Genomic DNA, 27886 nt, shown 5'->3' with positions numbered 1-27886 from the left:
AATATTTCCACCAGGCCAAAACTTGAGATTTATGTTAGATAACTCTCAGCTCATTCTTATGATCTCCAGGCCTTGTTATTCTTCTTCAGTATGCCTCAAGTTTGCCCCCTCCTCTCCGTTTCTAGTACTATCCTTATACTGCAGACCCTCATCGCTTCTGACCAAATTTACTTCTCAAGTTGCTTCCCCTTCCTCTAATTTCTTTTCAATTCTGTTGTCAGAAAGAATTACAAGTCTTAAAATATAAGCCTGATCATTTACTTCTCTACTTAAAAGTCTTTCTGTAATTTCCTTTAACCTTTGAGATAGAGATATAACTTCTTAGATTAGTATTAAAGGCCCTTTGTAGTTTGGCCTTTAACCTGTCTAGCTTTCTATTACATCCTCTCATGTTTTCTTTGCTCTGTGCCAGTGGTCAGCACACTTCTGTAAAGGGGCAGGTTGTAAATATTTTAGACTGTGCAGGCCATATGGTCTCTGTTACAACTACTTAATTCACCTTCTGTAGTGTGAAAGCAGACATGACAACATATAAAATTCACAGTGTGGCTGTGTTCCAGTAAAGCTTTATTGACAAAAATTGGTGGTGGGCTGAATTTGATTTGAGGGGCTATAATTTGCTAGCCCCTGGTCTAGATAACTCTAGGCATGTGTAAATTCCTCTGTTTCTCAAAATGCCGTTGTTTTTAAAGCCAAACATTCTGTCTTAGAACTGTATTATTAGTCTCTGCAGCAAGGTGCTTTGCATGGAGTACCTGTCAGTAGATTTTGGTTAAATTGTTAAATATGCTTGACTTTATCAAAGCATATATATAGAGAAAGCAATACTAATACACTGGGATGTAATTTCCATGAAGGCAGAAACTTCATCTGTGTTATTTACAGCTCTGCTTTCAGCTTTTAGAATAAGGCTTGACACATAATTGGTGCTCAATAAATATTTCCCAGTAAATAAATGGAAGCCTGACTTTGGAAGAATTAAAATGTAAGATCTTGGTGGAACAATTGTACAAATGGAAGACCTAAAACAGGTTTTTTTCCAAACTTTTCTTTGGTGAAATTACAGTCTCATTAACCCACAAGAGTGTAAACTCCATGAGGGCAGGGAATACCCTATTTCATTATACAGTATTTTCTACACTACTAGCTTAGCACCTTGCAAGTTTTAGACACTTTCTGAATTGACTTCAATTGAAGTTAAGATTATAATAGATGAAATTAACTTTATAGAGCCTTTACTGATGACCAGATACTTATATATGCTGAATCCTACTCATCACAATATGAGAAGGTTTCATACCTGCTACTGTGTATGTAGAGAAACCTAAGCTCCTAGAGGTTTAAGAAATTTTCCTAAGATGGCATGACTGTTCAGTGGTAAATTCATGTCTTTGATTCCCATGCCCAGTAAGCTTTTCTCTGAGCAACTTTGGCCTGTGAGCCAATGAGGTCTGTTTCTAAGCATAGATTTTATATTTTTTAAGTTGTTGAAAAAAAACCTGAAAAGAATATTTTATGATATATGAAAATTATGTGAAATTCAGATTTCAGTGTTCATAAATAAAGATTTATAGGAACATAGCCACAAATTTTTTTCTTTTACATATCGTTTCTTTTTTTTTCACACTCTGACATAAATTAGTAGTTGTGAGAGACCATATGGCCCACAGAGCCTAAAATATTTATAATCTGGCCTTTTACACAAAATGTTTTCTGGCCCCTGTTTTATGTCATCCAACAATCTGTCTACATGTGGGTCTAGTTCTTTTTGGGTGGTACAAAGTAAGGAGTATTGAACTTCATAGATTTTTCCGTAGTTCATTTTTTCGAGACAGGGTCTTGCTCTGTCCTTCATGTTTGAGTGTAATGACATATATGGTCTTGGCTTGCTGCAGCTTCTACCTCCTGGGTTCAAGTGATCTTCCCTCCTCAGCCTTTTGAGTAACTGGCATGTGTCACAACATCCAGCTAACTTTTTAATTTTTTGGAGCAATGGATTTTGCCATGTTGCTCAAGCTGGTTGGTCTCTAACTCCTGGCTTCAAGTCAGCCTCCTGCCTGGGCCTCCCAAAGTGTTGGAATTACATATGTAAGTCATTGTGCCTGACCTTTCCGTACTTCTTGATTCTAAACTCTAAACTGTATTTTAAAAAATTTATAGCCAAGTACCACTCAGTTTTAAATATGATGCCCAGTTGTCAAATTGCCAAGGAATGATTTCATTAATGAACTTAGAAGTCCAGGAAAAATTCCCTTGTTTTGTCTTTAATAATAAATCATTCAATATAATCAGTTTTCTGTGATTATTCTTAAGCACATGTTGACTAAATAGTCTGATACTTCCTAATTTGACCTTTAGTAAAGTGTGTCTTCTAGAGATCAGATAACAGATTTCAAATATGGAGTAAAGAAGTGGTTTTCAGAAATGTGGTCCCTGACCAGCAGCATCAGAGTAACTGGGGAAATGATTAAAAATGCCAATTCTTGGCTGGATACAGTGGCTCATGCCTGTAATCACAGCACTTCGGGAGGCCAAGGCAGGAAGGCCACTTGTGCCTAGGAGTTTGAGACCAGCCTGGGCCACATAGGGAGATCCTTGTCTCTACAAAAGATTAAAAAAAAAAATTAGCCAGGCATGAATATGCCTGTATTCCTAACTATTTGGGAGGCTAAGGTGGGAAGATCACTTGAATTTGGAAGGTATGCTGCAGTGAGCTGTGATTGTGCCTCCACTGTGCTTCAGCTTGGGTGACAGAATGTGACCCAGTCTCAAAAATTAAAAAAAAAAAAAAGAAAAAAAAAAGAAATGCAAATTAGTGGAGTCTATGCTAGACTTCCTGATTCAGATGCTCCAGAGTCGTGGCCCAGTAATCTATTTTCACAAGCCTTTTAGGTGATTCTGATTCTTATACTGTATCTGAGAACTGCTTATGTAAAGTGTCATGATTATGTATGTTTTCTTCTTAGAAGTACCTTAATAAGGACAAGCAGAATTTAAAATATTGAACTAGCAGGATTTTTGTAGTAAAGAATGTTTAGGAGGTACTGTAATGAATTAATATTGGGAACATTTCAGTTCTCCCAAGAGTTATATCTTCTAGCTGTGAAGTAATAGGTGACATTTTTTGAGCCCTTACTTTTTCAAGTGTAGTCTAAGGCATTTTTAAATTTGGGGACATGGGGAGTCTATTCTTTCTTTCTTTTTCTTTATTACTAGTTGTTGCCTTTTGCACGCTGGTCCTTGGGCAGGTTCTTTGGTTTTAGGGAATTTTAAGCCACTAGATGGCAGATTCTTCCAACATTTATTAGGTTAAAGACCCTTAATAAGCCATTAATATTTCTTCTTGAGCCAATTTTTAGTGTAACTTTTTTTGTTAATTAAAAAATTTTAAATGGATACATAATAATTGTACATATGCATGGTATTTAAATATATGCGTGCAATGTGTAATGATCAAGTCAGGGTATTTAAGATCTCCATTACCCCAAATATTTGTCATTTCTTTGTGTTAGGAACATTTCAAATCTTCTCTTCTAGCTATTTTGAAATATACGAAAAATTATTATTAACTATAGTCACCTACTATGCTATGGAACGCTAGAACTTACTCCTTTTATCTAACTGTATGTCTGTACCCACTAGATTGCACAGTTCATCAGTATCACGTAGAGTCTGCTGCTTAGGGGCTTGCATTCTGTTCATACTTTCCTTTTCTCATATTTCCCTGGCTACATCTGTGGTACTTTACCCCTGTTCTTCTCTGGCCTCTGCTTTTATTCCAGATCCTTTAATTCACCCCTTCTTAGGTTTTTTGACTCCATCAGTCACAGTTTATTTTTGTTATTCGATACCTGTGTTCCTGCTTTGAGTTTTAGACTCTTAGAATTTTAGAGCTGGAAAAGAGCTCATCCATCATTTGGTTCAACCTCTTCATTTCTCAGGTAGGAGAACTGAAGCCTAGAGAAGTTAAGACACGGACAAGGACTATGTCTTATTTATCTTTGTGCCACAGTAGTTCTTGGCACGTAGTGCCCAGAGGGACGTGTCTTTTGAAACAACTGTGGTAAATGCTCTAAAGGCTACAAAGATGAATTAGTCACTGTGTCTGCACCCAAATGGCTCCAAGTGTAGTAATGGAGGTGTGATTTAAATAACTGTTATGTGACAGAAGGTAGAGTATGATTACCTTCTTGCCCAGGAAGTTAGCAAGACAGAGTATTTTTATGATTAAGGACCTAACTGCCCTGGAACCTTCTGCCCTGTTACTTCCCACTTGTCCTTTAGAGGCTAGAAGCACGCACTGATTTCTTATAGCTCTGTGAACACACCATTTACAAACTCATCTCTGTGTTCTTGTACATCATGTTGGCTTAGAATGCCCTTGGCTTAGAATGCTCTTTACCTAACCCCTTTGTCTGTCTGGGAAATTGTTTAATGGATGAACCTTTTGCTGGTGCTACCCTGTACAGCATTCTCTGACCTCTTCCTTTTTGCAGTTAATGTGTCTTTTGTGCGGCTTTTGTACCTAACTGAAAGGTTGCTGACGAGGTCTTGTGCAGTAGTAGGTCAGTGCTTACTGGTGATTTTACTTGTAGTGGACTCTGCTCGTATTTCCTCCTGTATATGAATGTATATCCCAGCTCTTTGAGAAAAGGAAGGCACAGATGGGATGCAGGCCCACTACCAGCACACCGTATGTGGTACTGGAGAAACATGAGACTTAAGATATGCTAAACATTGATTTCCAAAAAATTAGAAGTAGTTTACTAGATGTTTCTTCAGTGGCTTAGCATATTCCTCATTGGTTATACACAGTTTAGTAACTGTTAATGGAGTGAAAGGAATGTCTCAAGATTATATAGTTTATTTTTTGCAAAGTTTAGTTGAGCTTGATACTCCTGATTCTAGACCCATCATTTTCCTGTTATTTTCCATAAAATTTGAAGTCGAAGACTGATAGGGTTTGGCTCTGTGTCCCCACCCAAATCTCATCTTGTAGCTCTGATAATTTCCGCTTATTGTGGGAGGGACCTGGTGGGAGATGATTAAATCATGGGGGTGGGTCTTTCCCATGCTATTCTCGTGATGGTGAATGGGTCTCATGAGATCTGATGGTTCTTAAAAAATGGAAGTTTCTCTGCACAAGCTGTCTTTGCCTGCTGCCATTCCACATAAGATGTGACTTGCTCCTCCTTTCGTTCCACCATGGTGATGAAGCCTCCCCAGCCACGTGGAACCGTAAGTCCAGTAAACCCCTTTCTTTTGTAAATTGCCCAGTCTCGGGTATGTTTTTATCAGCAGCGTGAAAATGGACTAATACAAAGGTTATTGGGAAAGATGATTTTTTTCTTTCTTTATCTCTCTTTTGTTTTTGTTAAGGGGAAGTGAAGTTTTGCTAATTTCCATGTTATGTGCTTTAGTGTAGAGAATTTAATTTGTATTATAAAAATTCAGTTTTACTGTATTTTCATAGGATAATTTGAAAATATTTGCTTCAAAATGTTATTTTGAAATTAAGCACCTAAAAGTCAAATAAATATTCTATATATTTAAGGTTGTAATGTTTGCCACTGCATGTAAATATTCCAGGTGGAGGAATTTAATGCAAAAGCAAATAACATTAATGATATAAATTATTTGCTACAGCGTTAGCCTTTATAGACTACATTAAAAAAAATCTGATAATTATCTTAGTAGTAAGTCCCAGTCCCAGAATACTTATGACATAATCATTAATGTATACACAACCTCAAAATGTCACAAAGCAAATTATATGATAATTTCGTTTTCAGTATTTCACTAGACTTGTGGGTTGATACAAAGTGTTACAGTCAATTTACTGTTTTTTTTTTGCCCCTAGACTTCATTAACTAGAGAAGTCGATGTACATAATTTGGGATATCATATCTTGATGTTCTTCTTTTTAAGTTAAAAGAAGGGAGAGAGAAAGAGAGGTACAGAGAATGATGTAATATACGGATGGTCCCCAACTTGCAATTTTTTTAACTTAAGACTTTTCCATTTTATGATGGTGCAGAAACAATATACATTCAGTAGAAACTGTTCTTAGCATTTTGATCTTTTCCTGGGTTAGCAGTATATGTGGGATACTCTCGTGATGCTGGGTATGGCAGCAAACTGGAGCCTCAGTCTGCCATGCAACCACGAGGGTAAAATTAAATATGTCTTTCTTTAACCTAAGATGTGTGTGTGTATGTGTGTTTGTGTGTGTGTGTGTGTGTGTGTGTGTGTGTGTATACATACACAGACATACGTAAATATCAGAGACAATAATACAAAATTCCCTACTTCCATTCTTTTGTCTCGCTTTCTCCTGTCAAGAGGCAGCTGTCATCATTTTGGTATGTGAACTTCCAATATATTTTTATGTATTTGTTCCCTTCACATTGTGTATGTTTTCCCGAAAAACTTACTGTATTTACATGTCCATCCCTTTTAAATATTTGAAGTATTTCTAACTTTTCAGCATTATGAAGAGTTCTGTGAGGGTCAAAAAAACTACGTATCGAGTACTATGCTTATTACCTGGGTGAAAAAATAATCTGCACTACAGACCCCAGTGACACACAATTTACCTATATAAAAATCCTGCACATATACCTTTGAACCTAAAATAAAAGTTAATAAAAGAGACAAAAACAAGTCCTGCACAAAATGTTTTTTGCCAAGAGATGAATGTACCTGTGCAAGAATTTCACTATAGTTTCCTTAGAGCAGAGTTTGTGGGGTAGTTGGTTGGTAAGTGTAACTAGGTCCCTAAACATTCTAGAGGGTGATTGGTGTAAATCTCTGTTGTTTTAATCTGCATTATTGGCTTTTAAATCTCTTTTTTTGCAACTTGCTGTTGCTTATCCTTTGTCTGCTCTTTGTTTTTGGACTAATTGTGAGAGATCTTTATAAATTCTGCCTATTAATATTGCTGTGTTAGTTTTATGTGTTATAAATACCTTCTCCCAGTCTTCTTTTTTTGAGATGGAGTTTCACTCTGTAGCCCAAGCTGGAGTGCAGTGGTGCGACCTCGGCTTACTGCAACCTGCACCTCCCAGGCTCAAGCGATTGTCGTTCCTCAGACTCCCAAGTAGCTGGGACTACAGGCACATGCCACAACGCCTGGTTAATTTTTTTTGTATTTAGTAGAGATGGGCTTTCACCATGTTGCCCAGGGCGGTCTTGAACTCTTGTGCTCAGGTGATCCACCCTCCTGGGCTTCCTAAAGTGCTGGAATTACAGGCCCAGTCTTCATTTTATGGATGGAAGTTGTAAATTTTAATATGGTCAAATTCAAATGAGAATGTTGTAATGATGGCAGGGTAGGGAAATGTTTACATGTCAAGATGTACAAAACCCAGCTCATAAGTGTAAGATTCATCAGCGTGCACTGAGCTAGTTTACTTAAAACTTTATTTTCCCATGGGAATTTTGTGTTTTTCGAGTTTCATTAAATCAGTTTGCTCAGTTCTATGAAAAATTCTTCCAGGATTATATGTGAAATTGTATTCAATTTGAAAATTAATTTAAGAGGAATTGGCATGTTTAAAGTATTCACCAAAAAAGATGGTATCTCTCCCTTTTCATCTCTTATAACTCTTACAAGCTGAAATTTTCTTCTGTGTTTCTATAAAAATACCAGATTCGTGACTTAGCATTGTCTTGTCTGCTTTAATCAGCATGACCTCACCTTTCTCTGCCTCCACTGCTGTGACCCTTCCCTTCTCCCCATGTGATCTCCTTACATCTTACTGGTGAAACATGGAGTGAGGGCAGGCAGTGAGAAGATGGGTCTCTCTGTACCTTCTTTACTCTGTGCTTCCTAATGAGAAGTATAGACTTTACATTCACAGCCCCTGAACAAACATTTATTGACTATATTGTGCTGAGTTTCAGACTCTTCTCTTTCCCATTGACTGGCTTTTTAAAAAAAGTTACATAGTTTTACCAGTGGAACTTTATTTCTCCTTGCTTCTGGCAGTGTTGCCCTGGAAGCCTATTCTGAACACTGATCATGATGGAGAATGTTTATTTTTACTTCGCCAATCATCACCATAAGCCTGCTTTTCTTTTTCTTTTCTTTTTTTTTTTTTTTTTTTGAGACAGAGTTTTGTTCTGTCGCCAGGCGCCAGGCTGCAGTGCAGTGGCCCAATGTCGGCTCACTGCAATCCCCACCTCGCAGGTTGAAGCAATTCTCCTGCCTCAGCCTCTCGAGTAGCTGGGACTACAGGTGTACACCACCACACCCAGCTAATTTTTGTATTTTTTAGTAGAGATGGGGTTTCACCATGTTGGCCAGGATGGTCTCGATCTCTTGACCTCGTGATCCGCCTGTCTCGGCCTCCCAAAGTGCTGGGATTACACGCGTGAGCCTCTGCGCCCAGCCTATTTTTATTTTCTTAATCACTTGTAGATTAGTTCTAATCAACATTGTGAGTCTTATTAAGTAGTAAAGTAATGGAGTCCTGAATTGAGGTTGATAACCCTTGGGGTTTTAGTTTGTTTGTTTTGAGGCAGTCTTGCTCTATCACTCAGGCTGAAGTGGTGCCTTGATCTTGGCTTACTATAGCCTCTGCCTTCCAGGTAGCTGGGACTATAGGCATGCGCCACCACGCCCAGCTAATTTTTGTATTTTTTGTAGAGACATGTTGCCCAGGCTGGCCCCTTGGTATGTATAACTGAAGAAAACCCCTTCAGTAGATTTAGATTGGCTTATCATCTTCAGATTGTTCTGTCATTTTTTTGCACCACTAATTCCATGCTCCCATATGTTCTTCCTTCTTTTTTTTTTTTCTGTTTTAGAGAGTGAGCTTTTAAATGCAGAGAGCATGCCTTGCTCATCTTTGTACACTCAGCGCCCTGCACACTGCCCTGCACTCAGCAGCTGCCAGTTGCCTGTTTTGTGAAGATGTTGATTCAGTCAAATCCATTTCCTCCCCTTTAAACATACATGAGCACCCGTGCCTACTTGCAGGTGTGAACACATAGGCATTCTTAGAGCTGGAGCATCAGTGTCCTAAAGCTGCCACACTGTCTGATTGGAATAGCACATGAGTCGTTTCTTCATTCTGCTGCTTTCCCACTTACCGTTCAGTCTGACATGAACGGGGAAAAGTTGGGTCGATACTGAATCCTGTTTGTTCTCAGTGGATCTTAACCTTTTGTAACCAGTTTAGTCTATGCAAGGCTATGGTATTTACCAGAATTCATAGAGAGGAAGTGTCTTTTGATACCCAGGACATATAAAAATCTGGATTATCAGTTAGGTCTATAACTCCTTCAGTAGTCAGCCAACTTAAATTTTCATACATATATTAATATAAATTTAATTAGTAGAAATTGTATATTATAAATATATTGATACGTTTACTATATTATATGTTTTTAACATAAATATATATGTTGGACATTGATCAAAGTGAGATTATTTCAGTTATCAAGGAATTGCTTTATAATGGCCTTTTGGGAATTTATTGAATTCTCAAATAGTGATGTTATTTTCAAATACAGGTTACTAGTTATTATAGGTATGTTTTATGAATCACATGTTTTTGGATTAAAAAAACATTGTGATTAAATTCTGAACTTTGGATATTCCAAGTTACTCCTTTTTCCTATCGAATGGACTTTTTGAAAAAGAACTTTATGGAAAATTTGAAACGTGTACAAAAGTAGAATAGTATACTGACTCCTTAGTGCCTGTTACTCAGTTTCAGCGATCAGTTCATGACCAGTCTCATTTTACCTGTATACCAAGCCATTCCCCTACACCCTTCCCTGGATTATTTCCAAGTAAATCCTGGATAGAATATTATTTCATCTGTAAATATCTCAGTGAGTATTTCTGTGAAATGAGAACTCCAAAACATGAACATGATACCATTAGCACATCCAAAATAATTAATAATAATCTGTCAATATCTTCAAATATCCAGACTGTGTTTTCCCCTTCCCCCGCCCCTTTTTCAGACAGGGTCTCACTCACTCTGTCAACCAGGTTGGAGGTCAGTGGCATGATCGTGGCTCACTGCAACCTTGAACTCCTGGCTCAAGCAATTCTCCCATTTCAGCCTTCCAACCAGCTGAGACTGTAGGCACCTACCATTACACCTGGCTAATTTTTTTGTAGAGATGACATCTCACTATGTTGCCCAGGCTGATCTTGAACTATTGGCCACAAACAATCCTCCCACCTTGTCCTCCCGAAGTTTTGGGATTACAGACCTGAGCCACCGCACCTAGCCTATGTTTTCGCCATTTTTCCCTTCTATCTGTTGCTCTTTTGCTTTGAGTGTGTGTATGTGAGTTCTGAAAAAAGCAGGCCATTTATTTTATAGTTTCTCACTGTCTAGTTTTTGTTGATTGCACCTTTATAGTGTTGTTTAAAGTATTTTTCTTTGTTCATCATTATTTCCTACAAATTGAGAGTTAGATTCTGAGAGGTAGTATGATTTTATCTGCACTAGATATACCCCTTTTTTGGAAAATATTTTACTATGATAGAATCATTCGAGGAGAATGAATGCTCTGGGCAAGTAATACTCATACTACTAGCCTGCATTTGGACTACAATCTCTTTTGCCCTGGTGAACAGGGTTAATTATGTGTTAGCTCTAAGGATTTGCTTAGGGTAGGAACAGTCTAAATAGGTTGCTTCAAGGCATCAGATCAAAATTTTTTGCTTCCAATTTGCTGGAATGAAAATTTGTTAGAGTCGCATATAAAGGCAGTAGGGAAAAGGCTTTATATGAAGGCTCAAGTTGCGTTTCTGTGAAGAAAGTGCATTTAAATTACTTTATGGATTTTGAGATTTTGAGATTTTGGGCTAAGCTCCATGCTTAAACCTAGCAGGATTTTGTGCAGTTTTGAAAAATTTAGATCTAAGAGTGTATGATAGAGAGGAGTTTTTAAATTGTTATTGTTAGCTTAGTTTGGAAACACTTTAGAAAGTGGTCAAATGAGAAGAGGGCTTTTGGTGGTGTTAGAGTCTGACAGGTCATCTGAGTTTTGGGACTGGGAAAGAAACAAGGTATATATTCATTTTCTATGAATTGCAAACTTGATGAGCTAACACAAACTTAACCTGCAGTTCTGGAGATCAGAAGTCTAAAATGGGTCTTACTGGGCTAAAATCAAACATATCATCAGGGCTGTGTTCCTTTCTGGAGGCACGGGGAGAATCTATTTTGTTGCCTTTTCCAGCTTCTAGAAGCTCCTCAGATTTTTTGACTTGTGGCTCCTTCTACCTTCAAAGCCAAAGTGTTACATCATTCTCACATTGACTCTTCTGCTGCCTTTGTCTAACTTTAAGGATTCCCGTGATTACTTTGAGGCCACTGGAATAAGTCAGGATAGTCTCCCTCTGTTCAAGTCATTTGATTTAGCAACCTTTATTCCATGTACAATCTTAAATCCATCTAATAGAACATACTTACAGGCTGCAGGGATTCAGACGTGGACATCTTTTTGGAGCCACTGTGTTGCCTGCCACACAAGGTGAACACAACAGAAGGCAGGTGTTGCTTTCTATAATCATGTAGTGCTTTTTGACTACCCTTGGGCATATACCTCTACTGGTCTTGAAGGGTCAGTATTGAAAGCTCATGGTGTTATGTAATGAGGTACTGATATTTATAATTTTATAACATTTACAGTTCACTTTAGTTGACATAAATTGTAACTGAGTTAGTCTGATATGCCAACTCTATGAAGTGTTTTCTTTCACCTTTCAATTTCTGTGTAGAAACATAAATTTTTCAAGATTTGGTTTTTCTATGAGTATGGCCAAGAAGGAGGTAGGACTTTCAGACTTTTTTCTTTCTTTAGACAGGTGATTATGATGTCTGTTATGCAGGTCCTTGCCAGAAGTACTGAACATAACTTAAGAAATTGTGACTGTTGGGGTCCCATTATTAATTAGCTTTGTTTATTTGGTGGTTACGCAGTAATGTCTTTTAACCTTTAGTATACGTTAGGCCATTTGCCCTGTTGGTAACTGGCCTCTGGTTATGAATGGAGTGTAACAAAAGCGAACCAATCATAGTGTGCAGCTAAACTACTGACTAGTCTTACTTTATTTTAATTATTGCTCTGTGGTCCTTTCCCATTCAGGCACTTCTGGGTGTCATTTCTTTCTGGCATTCTGTAATCGCTCCCTCATTGCATCAGATACACTGCCATAATTAATACATAATGTGTCTTGGTGAAGCTGCACATCTATTTATTAAAGTTCATTGGTGTTGATACAGACAGTTTCTTTGATATTCAGTTGCCAGCCTTACATTTTTTCTTCATTTCTAAGTTCCCACCTGGGTTTCAGGTACCTGAATTTTTAAGCCTGCCTTCTGAATATGGTGAAATTCTAATTGAAAAACAGTGGTTTTCTTTTGATTGTTTCCTCTGAAATATTTACCTTCTAGGTTTAATAAATATTAATAATACTTTATACATTTTCTTTGTCTAGGTGACTGTGCTCTTTTTGTTTTGCTCTTATTTGTATTTGTAATTTATCAATTTTTAAAAATTTTTTCTCTTTTTTAGACTTTTACTGGTTGGTGGATGTGAAACTGCTGAAGTAGGTGTGTCAAAAGCTTCTAGCTGTGGCCTTTCTGCCTGGAGAGTTCTTTCAGGATCACCTTATTATAAGCAGGTTACTAATGGCGGAGAAAGGGTTACAGCAGTAAGTATTAGTTATGGCCCTTCACTTTGCTATATGCCATTTCACTATGCTATTTGTCTTAGACAAATAAATTCTTTGTAAGGTATAGAGGAAAAAATAATTTTGTCTTAAATGAGTACAGTGAACTAATGCTGGTATAATTTTATTTCTTTAAAATAACAAGTTGAGGCATATTGTATTTGACTTGGAATAATTTTTGTGGTGACATTTTCAGATATTAGAAAAACAACCTAACAGCAGTCCCATTCCTTTAGTCGCTTGTTTAGATGTAAACATGTATTAAGCACTTTTTAATATGTTAACAATTATTCTGAGTGCTTTTTACATGCTTTAACTCATTTAATTCTAAGTAACCCTTTGAGGTAAATATTGTTACTGGCCCAAGTCTGTTGATGAGGTGTTAAGTGAGGTATAGTTAAGTAGGTTGCCCTGGTCATCCAGCTAGCAAATGGCAGAATTAGAGTCCAAACTTCCATACCGTTCCACATTTATATGGACTATTCATCTATCCATCCATTTATCCATTAGTTCATTCTATATTTATTGAACTTCTATTTTGTGTCAGATACTCTTTGAGGCTGTAGTAGTCAGCATAGCCGAGGCTCTGTTGTGATAATTCAAGCAATCAAATAAGCAAACGCAAAGTTCTAAAATTTCTGTGGCTTATCACATACAGATTTTTTCCTTATTTTGTGGCAAAGTCTGCTTTTTGAGATCATGACACTTCTGGGCAACTGATGATTAAAAGATCTGTGGAGAGTCGTGACCTTTTGAGGTCCCACTATCTCAATTTTGGTCTCAGGAAGGGAAGGGAGGGATAAAAGTGGAAGTTTTTACTGTCTTAGAAGTGATGTTGGTTCTACTTACAGCTCATTTATTGAATTATGGCCCCTCCTAGCTTCAAGGGGCTGGGAAATAGTATTCGGTGTATCCAGAAAGGTCTGAAAAACTAGGTATTGGTAAATACTAATTATGTTTATCATCCTGACCACACTATAATCTTGCATATCTTGGTTATTTGTATAAACTGTATCAAAGTGAGCACTTGGGCTGGGTATGGTGGCTCACACCTGTAATCTCAGCACTTTGGGAGGCTGAGTTGGGCAGATTCAAAGGTCAGGAGTTTGAGACCAGCCTGATCAACATGGTGGAACCCCATCTCTACAAAAAATACAAAAAGTAGCCAGGCGTGGTGACGCACATCTATAATCCGAACTACTCAGGAGGCTGATGCAGGGGAATTGCTTGAACCCGGGAGGTGGAGGTTGCAGTGAGCTAAGATTGCGTCACTGCACTCCAGCTGCCTGGGCAACAGAGCAAGACTTTGTCCAAAAAAAAAAAAAGTGAGCACTTGGTCAAAATTATGCAGCTTGGTCTTAGCATGTTGCCTACTGGGCACTCAGATGAGGGAAGCGAGGGCAGAAATCTAGAAATTAAAGTGAAACACAACTTAAACATGTTATGTTGTTCATTTTGATAATGAATTTGCCTTAAAATATATTCATTTCAAACTATCTTCTAAAACAAACTGTTAAAAGATTTTAGGGTCAAAAATAAACGAATGAAGAAGTACTTTGGAAAAGAAATCTTTTGCAATTTTAGTAATCTCTGTGAATTTTATTTTTAGCATTTAATATATACTGCAGTATGTGATTGTGATTTAACCCAACCAAGTAGTAGTTTCTTTCTCTTTAAATGCAGTCAACTTGCTTGTTTATGTGGCAGCAGATCTGAAGCCAGTTTGTGGGTGTAGAGCAGCAGATGCAGTGCTGTGCCGTTCCTACCATCCCTTTATTCTCCCTGCAGGACCTAGTAAGGAGAACAGTTGGAGTATTATTGTCCACAGTTCACAAATAAGGAGGCTAAGGCACAGCAGAGCATAGTAACTGAATATACAGGCATGGTATGAGTCAGGTCTTCCAGTGTATGCTCGGCATCCCACCCTGTGTACTTATCAGTGGCACTATCTAATATGTGCTATGATGATTATCCCAAAATCTAAAAAAAGTAGAGTGAGGTAAAAGTTACTCATACATAGTGTACACATTAGTTCATATCTGTAGGAATTTAGCTATGTTTATCTCTCTGATTTAGGTCATATCCGGCTTGTAGTTTTATATGCAAGATGTTTCAGGGCAGATCTTAGAAAGAGTTTGAAGAAGTTTCTCTCTTATCTCTGTCTAAAGTAAGCATGATGTCTTCAACTTCTTTTTTTTTTTTTTTTTTTTTTTTTTGAGACAGGTCTTGCTCAGCCGCCTAGGCTGGAGTACAGTGTGCGATCATGGCTCACTGAAGCCACTGTCTCACTGTTTCAAGCAATTCTCCCGTTTCAGCCTTCTGAGGAGCTGGGGTTACAGGGACCTGCCATCATGCCCAGCTAATTTTTGTGTTTTATTCGAGGTGGGTTTTCGTCATGTTGGCCAGGCTGGTCTTGAACTCCTGATCTCTGGTGATCCACCCTCCTTGGCCTCCCAAAGTACCAGGATTACAGGTGTGAGCCACCAAACTCAGCCAAGTCTGCAGCTTATTTTCTATTGATTCAGTGAAAAAAAGCATGTGTGTCTAGATACATATACCTGTACATACATAGAGATAAAGCAGACATGGCAAAGTGTTAATAACTGGTCTACCCAGATGAAAGGTATACTCATGTTTCGTTGTACAATCATTTCAACTTTTCTATAGCTGTGAAATTTGTCAAAATAGCATTGAGGGAAAAAAGAAAAGTTGATGCGTGTAGAGGGTATAAGGAGAGGTAACGTAGGGAAGCAGTGAAAGTCCCCTTTGGTGTGGTGTAATAAAGTGTTTATTTGTGACTGAGTGGGCAAGCGAATGGGAAGTTACATACCAGGGAACCTTTTTCCACCTTAGCTTCTTTGAATTTTCCTGTGTTTTCCCTTTGCACCTTGCCAAAGCATTGGAATCTCCTCTGCTATTTATGGTCCTTCTGGCCTGAGGCTTCAGTATTGAAGTCTTTTTAAAGAAAATTGCCTGTGCACTGACCAAAAAAGTGGGAAAAAGTATTGAATTGCAAATTGAATGCTCTGCTGTATGATTAACTTCTTGAAATGCTGCAAGTGTGTTTTAATTATGTTCGTGGCTATGTCTTGCAGCTAAACTTACAATCATTCTGCATAGCCTTCCGTCACCTCAAAGTAATTTGAGGTTATAGGATTAGTTTCTTTCGTCAGGTGGCAGATATTGTTCTCATTGAACCTCCTCTTACTGTTTGTTTAAGGTTGCTGTTGTCTTGGTGTAGGTATTGACTGAAAAATGCTGCTGACACATAGATTGTAGTCTCTCACAAGGCAGCTGGGTTGGAAAACAGACTGTGCAAAATTCAGTATGTGCATTGACCAAAGTTTCCGAATTGATGTTAGTGTCATCTGTGTGAGATAGTTTTATTTATTCATTTGTTCAACATTTAATCACTGCTCCGGTTATTAGTTATATAAAAATACTGATAACAGTCCTCAAGGCATTTGCTGCATATTGGCGGAGCAGCTGTGTCCACAAATAAGTGCAGATTAGAATTTAGTAGCTGGGACAAAGGAAAGACGCAGGCTGTGGAGTCAGAAGGCTGGTGTTTGAATTCCACTTTATCACTTACCACTGTCTATTAAGGCTTTTGCCAGGATTTAAGTGAGGTAATATGTAAAGGCATTTGATAAACTGTAAGATTATCTACAGTGTTAATTATTTATTGTTGTCTGTATTTTTAAGATCAGAATTTTGGAAAACTGTGTAAGAATGAACAAAAGTTGGCTGGGCGCAGTAGCTCATGACTGTAATCCCAGCACTTTGGGAGGCTGAGGCAGGTGGATCACAGGTCAAGAGATCGAAACCATCTTGGCCTACATGGTGAAACCCCATCTCTACTAAAAAATACAAAAATTAGCTGGGCATGATGCTGTGCGCCTGCAGTCCCAGCTGCTTGGGAGGCTGAGGCAGGAGAATTGCTTGAACCCAGGAGGCATAGGTGGCAGTGAGCTGAGATCGTGCCACTGCAATCCAGCCTGGTGCCTGGCAACAGAGCAAGACTCTGTCTCCAAAAAAAAAAAAAAACAAAAGTTGACTGAATTTTTATTATTGCTGCTGCTACTGCTGCTTTTTCAATATAGAATGTTGTTGCGGAAAGAACGTAGACTTTTTGAAATCCTGTTTCCATGAGAAATCCTATTTCCCTGAAAAAAATAGAAGTAATCAGAAGGAATACTTCCGCAGGATCCCACCACCTGCTGGCAGCTGTGCCTGTGTATCAGACAGAGGAACTCTCCTTGCTCCAGCTGAGGCCAGCCCCTGTGTTTATCCACTGGATCTCCCACTCTTGTTTATTGAAGGATATTTTTCTTACATTAGGAATTTTGTTATCTCTTAGGTTTATCGGCATGTAGCATGCTGTTATTTTTCCCCTCACAAAAACTCTTCAGACTCTACTTTGCCCTCTAGCTACCATCCCATTTCATTTCCTTACTTTAAAATGTTCAGGAGTTGTCTATACTTGTTTCCAATTCCTCTCCTTCCATTCTGTCTTGAATTCACTTGAATGGAGATTTACCTCCATCATTTCATGGAAACTGTTTTTACTGATGTTATCAATGTCTTCCAGCGTTTTAGGAGTTTGATTTCTTGGTATTCTTTCATTTCTACTACATCAGCTTATTCTGCTTTCCTTTTTCCTTTTTTAGTTGTTTTATTTCTGCTTTATCACATGCATAGTATTTGTACATTGGTTTCTACTTGTGTTCCCAGCTTAGTTTAGTCTTAGACATCTATTTACGTATTTTAAAATGCTTACTCAGTTCTTTCGCTAAAGTTTTCCCCGTTGTCTTATGGTTGGATGAAGTTATTTTCTCATATGTTTTGAGAAGGGTTCAAAGGTGATGAGTTTCTTAAGTCTTTGTATTTTATGTTGAAAACTGTTTTGCTGTAACTTGGTATTTGAGGGAAAACTTGTCTGGATATAGAATCATTGGTTCACCTTTTCTTTAAACTTTTAAAAAATGCTACTCTCGTTTTGGTTTGTATGGGATTTGAAAAGTCTGATGCAATCAAATTATTTACCCTTCGTATGTTATTAGTCATTTTTTCTTGGGAGGTCTTTATTTTCTTTATCTTTGAAATCTAATAGCTTCCTAGGATATTGGAGTTGATCATTCTAAATTTAAATTTCCTGGATATGCATTGATTCTTTTAGTGTCTCAATTCAAATTTTTTTCTACTTTCTAATTCTAAAAAGTTTTCATGGATTGTAATTTTAAGTATTCTGTGCTTCGGTTTTGTTTATCTTCTTCAGATTCTCTGCTAATCCAAATGTTACTGTTTTTTACTATATTCTCTTTCCAGTATTTTTTCTTTACTCTTTTTACCTCTCCCTTTATCTCATTTCCTTTTCACATCTTGTTTTCATTTTTTTCATTGTTTTCATGTCTTCCTTTAAAGCCCCTTATTAAATTATCCTTTGAGTACCTTGTAATTTATTCTTTATTTTTTAGTTTTGTCTTTTTGTTATATTTATTTTCTGAATTTATTGAGCTTTTTATTATTAACTGTTTTTTACTTTTCTTGTCCAGTTCTGTTCTCAGTTAACTGAATTTTTGATTTAAGGTAGTTTTTCTAGTTGTCCACATTCTCAGATGGTTGTTTGACCCTTTTTAATTCCTTTTGGAGTGCTGTGTTAAAGTTTTCTTTTGCTTAATGGTTGTTTTTTCAGCCATAATTTCTCTTTGTTGATATGTGTTGACTTTTATCTTCGCATGTCTGCAAAGTATTTGTGAATTGGTTTCTTGTTCATTTTTATGGTATTGGAATACTTTTCAAGATTTGTAGGTTAACGGTGCCCTCTTTTGTCAGTAAAGTTTGAACACCTTAGTAGATTTTTGTGGTTTTGTTTTGGTGCAGGAGGGGGCGTGGCTGGCTCCTCTGATGTTGGGGTTGTCTATCGCCTTGCTGCACCCTGCATTTCCCCCATTGCTTCTTTTCCTCTTTACCACCCCTTTGGCAAAAGGTGCATCATCCTTTTTGACCATTTTCTTCCTGAGAAGCTCTGTTGTTTGGAAGCCTGCCCCTTCACAGCATGCCACACACTTGGGTCCCTTCCCTGCAGTCCATGTCTGATCAACCTGGATGCTTCTATAGTATTTTCCCTCGGAGTGGACTTAGTCTTTTTGGTGGTGGTTTTGGTTTTAGATGGACCTTAGACATTTTTGCTAGCTCCCCTCTGTCCTCCCTGGGTACTGTATTTGCTTTTGCTCACCACTGTACCTTGTGGCAGGTCACAATGGGGGTGAGTGGGACATAGGGTTTGGCAGGAGCAATGGAGATGGCACACTGGGATTTGGTGATTTCTCTCTTTTTGCTTATAGTTATTTTAAAGTTTGAGTTATTATCTATCTTCAAGCTAGGCTGAGAGCATGGTTTCTATGTAGATTTATCTCCCTTTCTTGTTCTTGATTTTTTTGGTAGAAATGTTTGGAGATGTATATCAAGGCCATCCCTCATGTTTTCAACTGAGAAGTTCTGGCTATTGTGAATATTGTTGCTGTGAACATTCATGTACTAATATTTGTTTGAACACTTGTTTTCAATTCTTTTGTGTATAGATCTAGGATGGAATTGCTGGGTCATATGATGTTTTATGTTTAAGACTTTGAGGAACCACCAAACTTCTTCCACAGTGGCTGTACGATTTCATGTTTCCATCAATAGTGTATGAGGGTTCCAAATTCTCTACATCCTCAACTGTGCTTATTTTCCATTTGAAAAAAATATAGTCATCTCCCTTCCTTGCTTTTGTAGGTATAATTTCTAAGTCTAAAGGCAAAAATTGTCATGTGTTATGTTAAATTATTTTATACACTGATTTCTAAAGATAAAGTCTTTTTCTGGTGTTTTTCAAGCATAGAATCAGTTGTTAATGGATGAAATTTCTTTTGGAAATTTTGGCTTTTTTCCCATACTGATATTAGGATAAAATGGTAACCTTGGGCAGCCTTAAGAAGAGCTTGCAGTGGATTCTGATTTGCATAAATTATACTAGATATATATTTTAAAAAGCATTTCCTCATGGATATATTTTGTAAGATCGTACCACTTGGTGTATTTTTTTTTTTTAACAGAATCTCACCACGATCCTTGACACCTTATTGGTGATTTTCTTTAATCATTTAAAAAATACTAGATTTGCTTTAGTTTTTATTTCATTATAAAAGTACATTTTACAATGATAAGTTGATAAGTCATTTTATTAATCTTTCTTCTCATGATGCATTTATTTCCCAGGTACCAAAGACACTTGGATTATTAAGGATGTTAAGCGTCAAGTTTTACAGTCGCCAGGGACAAGAACAGGTAACACAAACTGACTTAACTCTGGTGGGCTTCTCAAACATTTTTACCCAGAAGTACCTTTAAGGTCAAAGCTGAAGGAACGTCAAATTTTTGGTATCTTCATTTGAATGCATTCATAATTATAAGCTATGTAGGTATATGCATTATTAAGAATTCATGGAGCTGTTGCTGAAGATTAGTATATTTTACTGGGTATCAACCTTATCTCAAAAATATATAGCTCAAGGAATATAGCTCAAGGAATTCTCCTAGATGCATTATATATCTTTATATTTCTTATTTTATCTTTGCAAATCTTGTGAATTTTGCACCGTTGTTCATAATATATCCTTTTTTGGCTTAATAGTAAAATAATAATAATAATAAAAAAACCTTCTTTCCCAAATCTGAGATTGCTGATGCTCCAAGATGAAATGTGCCTCATTGACCCTGGGTTTTAAATACCATCGTGTTACTGTTTTGTTACTTGGCAGGAGAAGCCTGGATCCATGGCAAGGATGTTAGACAGTTTCATCCAGATGAGTGTCAGTGATACACTTAGGAATTGCCTCTGCGAGGTGGTTACATTTGTTTCTCTGTGTGACTTTCAGAAGAGTATTGACCTATACTGGGGAATCAAATCATACTCCTGTCTGGAGGAAAATAAAATAATCTAATGTTTTTCACTGCTTCACTTTCTTTCCCTGTAGAACTTGCTGATATGAAAAGTCAGACCTCTGTATCTACAGGTTCTATATCCCTCAAATGCTGTATTTTCAATCCATAGTTGGTTGAATCAGAGGATGTGGAACCTGTGGATGTGGAGGGTTTGACTGTACTGTACTATTTATCATTGTTTTAGAGAGTACTCCTTTTACTTATTAAAAAATGTTAGCCTTAAAACAGCCTTGGGCAGGTCCTTCAGCAGGCCTTCCAGGGGAAGCATTCTTATCATGGGAGATGTGTTATTGTCCCTCAAGACCTTCCAGTGGGACGAGATGTGGAGGTAGAGGGTAGTGTTGATGATCCTGGGCTAATGTGTGTGTTTGTTTGTTGGTTTTTTAAAAAAATGTTTAAAAAGTGAAAGAATGAAGGGCAAAAGTTTATAGTACAAGAATGTAAAGAAATTTTTTGTACAGATGTATGTACAATGTATTTGTGTTTTAAGCTGATGTTATCACAAAAGTCAAAAGAGTAAAAAAAGTTTATAAAGTAAAGTTACAGTAAGATAAGGCTAATTTGTTATTGAAGAAAGAAAATATTTAAAAATAAGTGAGTGACAGTGTTTGTAGTCTGTAGTCATGTGCAGTAATGTCCTAACCCTTGACGTTCACTCACCACTCACTCACTGACTCAACCCAAAGCAACTTCTAGTTCTGCAGGCTCCATTCATGGTGAATACCCTTATATAGGTGTTCCACTTTTTATCTTTTACACCATATTTTTACTGTATCTTTTCTGTGTTGAGATACACAAGTACTTACCATTGTGTTCCAGTTGCCCACAGTATTCAGTAGAGCAACATGCTGAGCAGGTTCGTAGCCTAGGAGCAATAGGCTGTACCATCCAGCCTAGGTACGTAGTAGGCCACACCATCTAGGTTTGTGTAAGTACACTCTATGTATGATGTTTTCACAATGACAGAATCACCTAATGATGCATTTTGCAGAACATCTCCCTGTTGTTAAGTGATGCATGACTGTACTATAATTTTAGAGCTGAAAGAGCTCATAGGCCTTATCTAATAATTTCTTATTACTGTAACACTTTGACAAGTATTTTCTCAGATCGCACAGGAAGTTTGCATTACCTACACTGGCATTATGATGCCTACTTTTTATTGATGAAGGGATTAAGGCCTCAAGATAAATGTGCGCCTAAACTCACTTATCTAGACAGTGTCAGAGATATGTTGGGTCTTCTGTTGGTTTGTGATCTAGTGCTTGTTTTCGCCACTTCTAGTTGGTTATTGTCTTAAACCTTTAGTTGATAATTTGGAAGAAACAGAAACTAAGATGAGTTTTAAAGTAGCAGAGATGATAAATTACTTACTGTCTTAGAAAGAATTATCTATTTTACAACTCAAGTTTGGCAACAATTATGTTTCTCTTCAAATGTGGTCCTCTTGGCCTGGTGTGGTGGCTTATGCCTGTTATCCCAGCTCTTTGGGAGGCTGAGGTGGGAGGATTACTTGAGCCCAGGAGGCTGAGGATGCAGTGAGCCATGATCGTGCCACTGCACTGCAACCTGGAGGACAGAGTGAGACCCTGTCTCAAAAAAAAAAAAAAGTGTTCCTCTGAACTACTAATATCTTTACAAAATGAATCTGCTTTCCTGTATAACCTTATGATGAATATTTAGTTCATTTAAATAACTTGTGAGACTATAAAGTGACAACACTGGGATTGTACAGTATTAGAGGTACTAGACGTAAAATAGCTAACACAGTGATTGTCATATTGCAGACACTTAGTAAATAATCATGGTGATGACTGTTAGCTCCCTGTTAATTTCTTTATGTCCTGAATTATAGAATTAATAATTAGTAGTCCACATGTTCTTTTTGAATTGTGATTTATTATACCCAAAACTTATGTGGCTTTAAATAGTAACTTCTTGTTGTCTGGCATATATTATCTTTTAAGAGAGTATATTAAAAGTAAGAATTATTTATATTCTTTTATAAATGGTATTATTGGCTTGGAATTTTTTTATTTTTCAAATGGGTTTCTTCTTTCCTTCATGCATTTACAATGTTTTTGTCACAGGCTGTTTAATCAGGCTTTTGAGACTGACTTTATTTTGATTTGAAGGATAGATTTCTAATTTGTGTGTGTGTGTGTGTGTGTGTGTGTGTGTGTGTGTGTGTATATATGTTTATTAGACTTCTGAAACATAGTGGGCTGGAGTATGTAGTAAACTTCTTGAGGGTGGGAATTTATGTTTGTTTGGTTCATTGCTGACTTCTACAATGTGCAACAATGCCTGATACCTAATATTATTGAATTTGTAATATTCAGTCAGTACTGTGGACTGTTGAAAGAGCAGCTCTTAGAAATTTGTCTTTTATAGATCTGAGTATTTTTTGTTTAAGAATATTTAGTACTTCAGAATGTATGCACAAGAAAACAGTACTCTTTTTAATACAGACTGTATACTTGAAAGTTATAGGAAATTGGAAATCACTCATTTTTAATTCTGTTAAATTAGATGACAGGTGATTAATTTCAGTACAAAGTTCTGATGTTTAGCACTTTAAAAAACCCTGTCTTGGAAAGGACAGTTAGTTAGGAAGTTTTATTGCAATGTTTGAGAGAAAGTACAACTCATTCTCCAAATACTGCTGCCAGTGGTAGAAGACTTTGATAGCATTTTTAATTAGGAAAGAACAAATGGATATTGGAGCTAGTCGAATAGAGTGGATTGCAGCAGATACAAGTGATATTCACTCTTTGCTGTAAAGCCGTATTTCTTGACAATTTATTTGTGTTCATATTTTAACAATTCATACAGTTTTTCTTGATAAAAGATCACTATGGCTTCTCAGTAAAAATATTTTAAAATAGTCTCATTTTACTTTTTTTTAAAATTTAATTTAACTTTTATTGTAAGTTCAGGGGTACTTGTGCAGGTTTGTTATAAAGGTAAACTTGTGTCATGGGGGTTTATTGTATAGATCATTTCATCACCCAGCTTTTAAGCCTAGTCCCATTAGTTATTTTTTTTATCCTCTCCTTCCTCCCACCCTCCACTTTTTCATAGGCCCCAGTATGTGTTGCTTTCCTCTGTGTATCCATATGTTCTCATCATTTAGCTTCTACTTACAAGTAAGAACATGCAGTATTTGATTTTCTGTTCCTGCGTTAGTTTTCTAAGGATAACGGCCTCCAGCTCTATCCATGTTGCTGAAAAGGACATAATGTTGTTCTTTTTTATGGCTGGATAGTATTCCATGTATGTACCACATTTTCTATCCAGTCTGTCATTGATGGGCATTTAGGTTTATTCCATGTCTTTGCTATTGTGATTAGTGCTGCAGTGAACATATGTGTGCATGTGCCTTTATGACAGAACGATGTATATTTCCCTGGCTATATACCCAATGTACTAGTCCGTTCTCACACTACTATAAAGAACTACCACAGTAGCTTACGCCTGTAATCCCAGCACTTTGGAGGCTGAGGCAGGCAGGTCACTTGAGGTCAGGAGTTTGAGACCAGACTGGCCAACATGGTAAAACCCCATTTTTACTAAAAATACAAAAATTAGCTGGGTATGGTAGCACACACTTGTCATCCCAGCTACTTGTGAGGTTGGGGCGGGAGGATCCCTTGAACCCAGAGGGTAGAGGTTAAAGTGAGCCAAGAATTGCACCACTGTACTACAGCCTGGGTGATGGAGCAAGACTCTGTCTCAAAAAACAAACAAACAAAAAAAAAAACAAAAAAAACCTTAACTACCTGAACTGGGTAATTTAGGAAGAAAAGAGTAACAGGCAGCATGACTCGGAGGCCTCAGGAAACTTACAGTCATGGAGGAAGGTGAAGAGGAAGGAAACACATCTTTACCATGGCAGAGCAGGAGGGAGAGTGCCAATGGGGAAGTGCCACACACATTTAAACCATCGGATCTCTTGAGAATTCACTGTCATGAGAACACCAAGGGGAAATCTTCCCCTGTGGTTCAGTTACCTCCCATCAGGCCCCTCCTCCAGTTCGACATGAGATTTGGGTGGGGACACAGATCCAGACCCTATCACCCAGTAAAGGGATTACTGGGCCGAATGGTATTTCTGTTTTTAGGTCTTTGAGGAATTGCCACAGTGTCTTCCACAGTGGTTGAGCTATTTTATGCTCCCACTAGCAGTGTGTAAGCGTTCCTTTTTCTCCACCACCTTGCCAGCATCTGTTACTTTTTGAATAGTCCCATCTTAAATGTTTATATGTGAAGCACTGTATGTATAAATATTTTTATTATTGTGACAAATATATATATTTTAATTATCTTTAAAACCTCACAACACAAAAGGCATAGTAGTATTATCCAGGTTTTATAGATTAGAATCAGATTAGAAAAATTAAGTAAGGTTTTAGAGTGAGTGGCATAGCTGGGATTCAAACCTTGGTTTGTAGAACTCTAGCATCTGTGGTAGTTTGGTACTGTATTGCTACCATGTCCTTTTATGGGTCCTCCAGAAAAGAAAGTTGAAATAACTTAGTGGAGAATGGGTGAGCTACTTCCCTTTTCTGTACACCCCTACATGTACGTTATACACTAGGTACATGTTTTTGCTGGTCACCCATTTTGCAGGCAGATTAGTTACAGAAAAAAAAGCTATAGTATATTTAGAGGAAAAAGTTGTAAAATTTTAGTCCTTTCGATAATTTGTTAGAAAAGCTTTTAAAAACATATGTCCTGATAGAATTGGTCCTCGGTTATTATAGATGACATAGAAGTACACTATAGTAAAATACAAGGAGCTTTTTACTAATTTTTTTATCATTAAAAGTAATTTTAATACCTACTCATAGGTGTTACTAAATGCAAATTAAATGAGCGTTCTTTGCACTTTTGGGATGCTATAAACATCAATGTATTTCATACTTTTTATTGTATAAAATATGAGTATTTTCAGATTTTCAATACCTTTCAGATCCCAAGAAGTCCTAAGCTGGCATCTATAGCCCAGTTCTCCTCTGCGCTTTGGATTTGTATACCCTGCTGCTTACTTGACAGCTTCAGTAGGGTAGCCCTCAGGCATTTTAAACCAAACATTTCCAAAACAAAACTCTGATAGCTTCTCATCTTTCTTTTCCTAACCATTTCTGCCTTTGACTTGATTGCCTCAGTGATCCGTCCTTTTCCCAAAGGGAGATTCCTGAAAATTATTGCAGGTACCACGCTGTTCTTCATCCTCTCATCTAACCTAATCTAACACCTTTGCTGCCAGTATCATCTTCAGAGTGTAATTGGAATCTTTCTACTTCTTTTTTCTTCTGTGGCTATCACCATCTTGTAATTTTTCATCTCTCCTGTGTTAGCAGATACTTAATCAGTTCGCCTAGCATCCTTAGTGACTTAAAAAATAGAAGTCAGATAAACTTACTTTCTTGCTTAAAGAAAGCCTTCAATGGCTTTCTGTTGAACTAAGAATGATGACAGACTAAAATTCTTTTTTTTTTTTTTTTTTTTGAGAAGGAGTTTCTCTCTTGTTACCCAGGCTGGAGTGCAATGGCGCGATCTCGGCTCACCGCAACCTCCGCCTCCTGGATTCAGGCAATTCTCCTGTCTCAGCCTCCTGAGTAGCTGGGATTACAAGCACGCACTACCATGCCCAGCTAATTTTTTGTATTTTTAGTAGAGACGGGGTTTCACCTTGTTGACCAGGATGGTCTCGATCTCCTGACCTTGTGATCCACCTGCCTCGGCCTCCCAAAGTGCTAGGATTACAGGCTTGAGCCACCACGCCCGGCTAAAATTCTTAACGTTATCCAAAAGACATTTCATAAGCTGGCCCATGAATGTCTCTGCAGACTGATCTCATACCACTGGCTCATTCTCGTTTAGTTATGTTGGCCTTATCTTAGCTCTTCAAGGGTGCTGCATTCTTTTCTTTGTGGACTCCATTTTTTTCTATTGGGAATGCTGTTCTCTTATTTGTTCTCATTACTTAATTTCTTTTCATCTATGGGCATCAGCTCTCTCTTCATATTCTCAGACTTACAGTCCTTCAGTTTAAATACAGTTCCTACACACACAGACACACACACACACAAACACACACACACTCACTCAATCACAGCGTTTTTTTCTCATTATTTACAATAGCCAAAAAGTAGAAACAGCACTGTGAGTGTTGTTTCTACTTTTTGGCTATTATAAATAATGCTGCTGTGAATTTGTGTGCAAGTTCTTTTGTGGAAATATCTTTTAATTTTTCTTGGAGTGGAATTCCTGGATCCTATGATTATGTTTAGCCATTCGAGGAGTTGCCAGACAGTTTTCCAAGGTGGCAGCACCATTTTCTGTTCCTAATGTCAGAGTATGGCGTTTCCAATTTCTCCACATCCTTGCCGACACTTGTTATTATCTGTCTTTTATTCCGGTATTCCTACTGGGTGTGAAGTGGTTCTTGTTTGACATTGAAAAGGCACATAACCTTGTAACCATTGTCCAGGGCAGAAACAGGACTCTGCCAGCTACCTTCCATGGACACAGTTCCCACCCTCCTTCCACAAGCAGCCATTATTCTGGCTTAGTTTTATTTTTTATTTACACTTCTATTATGTAATTTTTAAATTTCTAACAATCCGGCTTTTTAAAAAAATAAATGTTTTAGGTCTTTTTTTAAAATCTATCTGCTAGTCCCTCCATATCATCTTTTTTTCTCTTATAAACTATTTGTTGGCTGGCTGTGGTGGCTCATGCCTGTAATTCCAGCACTTTGGAAGGCTGAGGCGGACAGATCACAAGATCAAGAGATGGAGACCATCCTGGCCAACATGGTGAAACTCTGTTTCTAGTAAAAATAGAAAAATTAGCTAGGTGTGGTGGCGTGTGCCTGTAGTCCCAACTACTTGGAGGCTGAGGCAGGAGAATCACTTGTACCTGGGAGGCAGAGCTTTCAGTGAGCTAGGATCACACCACTGCACTCCAGCCTGGCGACAGGGCGAGACTCCATCTCAAAAAAAAAAAAACACAAAAATTATTTTGTTGAAGAAAGTTTTTTTATTTTAATCCTTGCATCTTTATAGTGGTGGTTGCTTTATTCTTCTGTCCTTTTGTGTCCATGTGTTCTTATAAATTAGTAGTTGGATTTAAAGGTCCTGTAGATTTATATTTCTGTTTTTAGTTTTTGCTTTTTTAGAC

General features: G+C 37.5%; 1 protein-coding gene across 3 annotated transcripts in view; it reads left to right on the top strand.

The window, feature by feature from the left end:
* Window positions 1–27886, top strand: part of NBAS (NBAS subunit of NRZ tethering complex) — a 420713-nt gene that overhangs the window by 34571 nt on the left and 358256 nt on the right. For all 3 annotated transcript variants that reach the window (XM_074394213.1, XM_003935214.4, XM_074394217.1), the window contains 2 exons: window positions 12550–12688; window positions 19970–20038. In XM_074394213.1, coding sequence (XP_074250314.1) covers window positions 12550–12688; window positions 19970–20038 — 208 coding nt within the window. The remainder of the gene's footprint in view (window positions 1–12549; window positions 12689–19969; window positions 20039–27886) is intronic.

Source organism: Saimiri boliviensis, chromosome 1, assembly GCF_048565385.1.
Source record: "Saimiri boliviensis isolate mSaiBol1 chromosome 1, mSaiBol1.pri, whole genome shotgun sequence".
Classification (NCBI taxonomy): domain Eukaryota; kingdom Metazoa; phylum Chordata; class Mammalia; order Primates; family Cebidae; genus Saimiri; species Saimiri boliviensis.
The sequence above is the reverse complement of the archived record's forward strand: the minus strand, read 5'-3'. Positions and strand labels throughout refer to the sequence as shown.